The 3,122-nt window shown below is 37.2% G+C and overlaps 1 protein-coding gene across 1 annotated transcript; it reads right to left on the bottom strand.

Moving 5' to 3' along the window:
* Nucleotides 1-438: 438 nt before the first annotated feature.
* Nucleotides 439-2,843, bottom strand: LOC132049545 (large ribosomal subunit protein uL23-like). The gene is made up of 3 exons (XM_059440403.1): nt 2,703-2,843; nt 1,249-1,612; nt 439-671 (listed from the first exon to the last, which is right to left on the bottom strand). Exons 1-3 carry the CDS (start codon nt 2,716-2,718, stop codon nt 587-589), a joined length of 465 nt encoding a protein of 154 aa, XP_059296386.1. The 5' UTR covers nt 2,719-2,843; the 3' UTR covers nt 439-586.
* Nucleotides 2,844-3,122: the final 279 nt, after the last annotated feature.

Raw genomic sequence — 3,122 nt, 5'->3', positions numbered from 1 at the left:
CAAAACTGAATTGAGGTGTCTAAACGGAATCTGTGACAAATTTAGGTGGCCGCATATGGCTTAAGCCTTATTTCTTTTGCGGCATTACAATAGGATGAATATCAACCAATTATTACTGGTAAAGGATATCTGCTCTAGAATTCTGGGTATGATTAGACCTCTATAAAGTTCATTCTTTTTTGCAACATTAAAGAGATCGCTTGAAGGAATGTTAGTAGGATAAAAAACTAATGCCCAAGCATTCTGATTCAAAGGTAAACTTTGATACTATGAGTTGGATACTAAAATTTGGTAAGGTTTGCCTGGCTTCGGAACAGCCAAACAAATACCGCCCATAGATACATATAATGTGAATTCAAGAGGATTAGGGCTTGGACATTACAGGAACCGAATTGAAGAGGACCTTATGAAAAATGCCTGAGAAATAAACGCACAAAGTAGAAGACCTAATGTAAATACAAGCTTGACAGTCTTATATAGAACAGTACATCATCGAAACTCAATTGTCAAAATTGAATAAGATTGGGTACTTCACTTCATAAGTTCCAAATTCTCATATCCAAAAATACAAACTATTTTAACGCATTTAGATGATTCCAATTTTGTTTGCCACGTCCAAAGCATCATAGTCGGGTGTCAACCTCACGTAGGCCTTCTTTGTTCCATCAGGCCTGAACCAGGATAACAAACACATCAGCTTAGATAAGTTGCAGGAAACCCTAAACAATAAGAAACAACACTTGGAAGTTTTGCCAGAAGAGCAGTGGAACAACTAAATTTATCATCCACAGTATATTACCTTCCTACTGTTACAACGCAAATGATTAAAATAGTTGTAAAACATACAAGTACTTCAAGTATCAAAATAAGTACTTCATCCAAGAATTGGCTCAACCTAAATTAGATTAGACATTCCTATATAAATAATATTGATTAGGCTATACCAGCATAATACTGGGGAATTCATAATGCAGTTGCAGATATACGAAAATGTTAATGCACACATATGATAACTAAGACTACATATGTTGTTGAGGTAGTTTTAGAATACGCAGAATCATGAGGAAAAAATTCCTCAATGCACAAAAATTAGCTTAACACATAAGGCTTTGAAATTATTCAGTGTGTTGTATGAGAATTAGATATGCTAGATCCTTCCTCTGTTAAAGAAATCAAGGCAAAGATTACTAAAGTGCACATTAAACAAACCAAAAACATAAATCATAGGAGCAAGAAGCAAGAAGTTACCTGATCAAGGTATTGACTTTCTTTGTCTGGATATCATACATTTTCTTCACCGCATCCTTAATCTTCTTTTTGTCAGCTTTGATGTCAACAATAAAAACAAGTGTATTATTGTCCTCAATCTTCTTCATTGCAGACTCAGTGGTGAGAGGATATTGAAGAACCTGGTACTGATCAAGTCTGTTCCTTCCAGGTGCACTAATCCTAGGATACTTGGGATTTCTATCCTTCTTCAATGTCTTAGGCCGATGAAATGTAACTTTTGTTCGTATCTTTTTTGATGTCTTCTTAAAGGTTGATCCTGATTTCACAGCCTTTGCAGCCTTTACGGCTTGGGCTTTCGGGTCACCCTTTTTTGCCACGTCGGCTGCATTAGCAATTCCAAATCCAGACTAAGTAACACATCACTTCATCTACTAGCAGGAATATATGCAACAGAACTACATTGATATTTTCTCTTTATAAGGCAAATTGACTTTGAATATAGTATTTAAAGTTCAAATTGCATTTGATTCTTGAAGAATCCACATCACTTTTGCTTCTATTGCAATACAAGATTCCAGGTAGAAAAACAGAACTAGTAAAAGTAAGATATAAAACAAACACCTGATTTTACGAACGAACCTAAAAAATCACATCATTATGGTTACACCTTATGGCTATCAATACAAGTACCAAACGCTTCGCCTTTCCAGCAAATTCTAACTATCTAAACATGAATAATTTGCAACCACTCAGCTCAAAGTATACGCCCCAACCACCCGCAAGGGTGGCTCAGTTGGTTGAGCATAGGGCTTTCATAATGGAGGTCTCAGGTTCGAAACCCCCTGCCTACGACAGCAGGGGATTTGCCTTCTGGGTCGAGCTCGTCGCACGGGGCTTGCCTAGTGCGGGTTACCTCTCCTGTGTGGTTTGCGAGCTATTGCACAGGAGTTGGGTTTACCTTGTGCGCACTCGAAGGGTAGTGCTGCCGCTGCGGGTTCCCATGTCATCAGAAAAAAAAAAAACATACGCCCCAAGCCTCGTAACAATCACAACCTAACATCCCCATCAGCCCGAATCATAATCGATAGCCTATGAATTAGTCGAACAAACTAGCCTAGACACCACTACAGTTATCTCAAAAATATACTTTAAAACACAAACCCACAATGCTGCAAAATTACAAACTACAACAACCTAATCTGTCACTTATTTTTCAAATCCCTCATATAATCATTATAACTATTACTCCATTAACGTGAAGGAAATGCAGTAAAACCCCAAATAAAAAGAGCCCTCTATTCAACAAAAATGTTAACACCTAAAAGCAAGCTACATGTAACATACTGTACCAAAATGTAACTCCAGTTGTAACATTATGTCATCCTTCCAACAACATATGAAGCTTATTACTGAACAAATTCTTAAATGTAAATGTAATTGTAATGAGAAAAAGAGTAGATTCAAAGATGTACCTTTAGCTGGAGCCATGGGAGACAGTTCTAAACCCTACACTGCAAACCTCAAATGTGCCGCTTAGGGTTTTTTTTGGTCACAGAAGAAGATGATAAATAATTTATATTGGGGCTTGGCTGGCAGAGCCTGGCTAATTGGGCCGTTTCTTAGAGGCCCATAAATATGGGCTTTATTAAGTGACTCGAACTGACTGAAAAACGAAGATTGTAGGAGGTCAATATCAGCAAAAATGGGATGCTTCCTTCCATTAATGCTTGATTTTTTCGCACTTTTGGTGACTGTTAATTTTTGTCCTTCAACATTTTTGGCGCAGCATAAATTAAATTTTGACAGGTACAGTTAAGGTTTAGCTTCAAAGATATGTATCATAACATCCCACAAGTTATGCCGGATAAGGCAAAATTTTCAAGTTTCAACAT

The sequence above is a fragment of the Lycium ferocissimum genome, chromosome 3 (genome assembly GCF_029784015.1).
Source record: "Lycium ferocissimum isolate CSIRO_LF1 chromosome 3, AGI_CSIRO_Lferr_CH_V1, whole genome shotgun sequence".
Classification (NCBI taxonomy): domain Eukaryota; kingdom Viridiplantae; phylum Streptophyta; class Magnoliopsida; order Solanales; family Solanaceae; genus Lycium; species Lycium ferocissimum.
The sequence above is the reverse complement of the archived record's forward strand: the minus strand, read 5'-3'. Positions and strand labels throughout refer to the sequence as shown.

Excerpts from the sequence above, each read along its gene's own strand:
- LOC132049545 (XM_059440403.1), bottom strand. Across the intron at positions 672-1,248 it reads AAAGTCAATACCTTGATCAG|GCCTGATGGAACAAAGAAGG; the intron begins GTAACTTCTTGC and ends ATCCTGGTTCAG.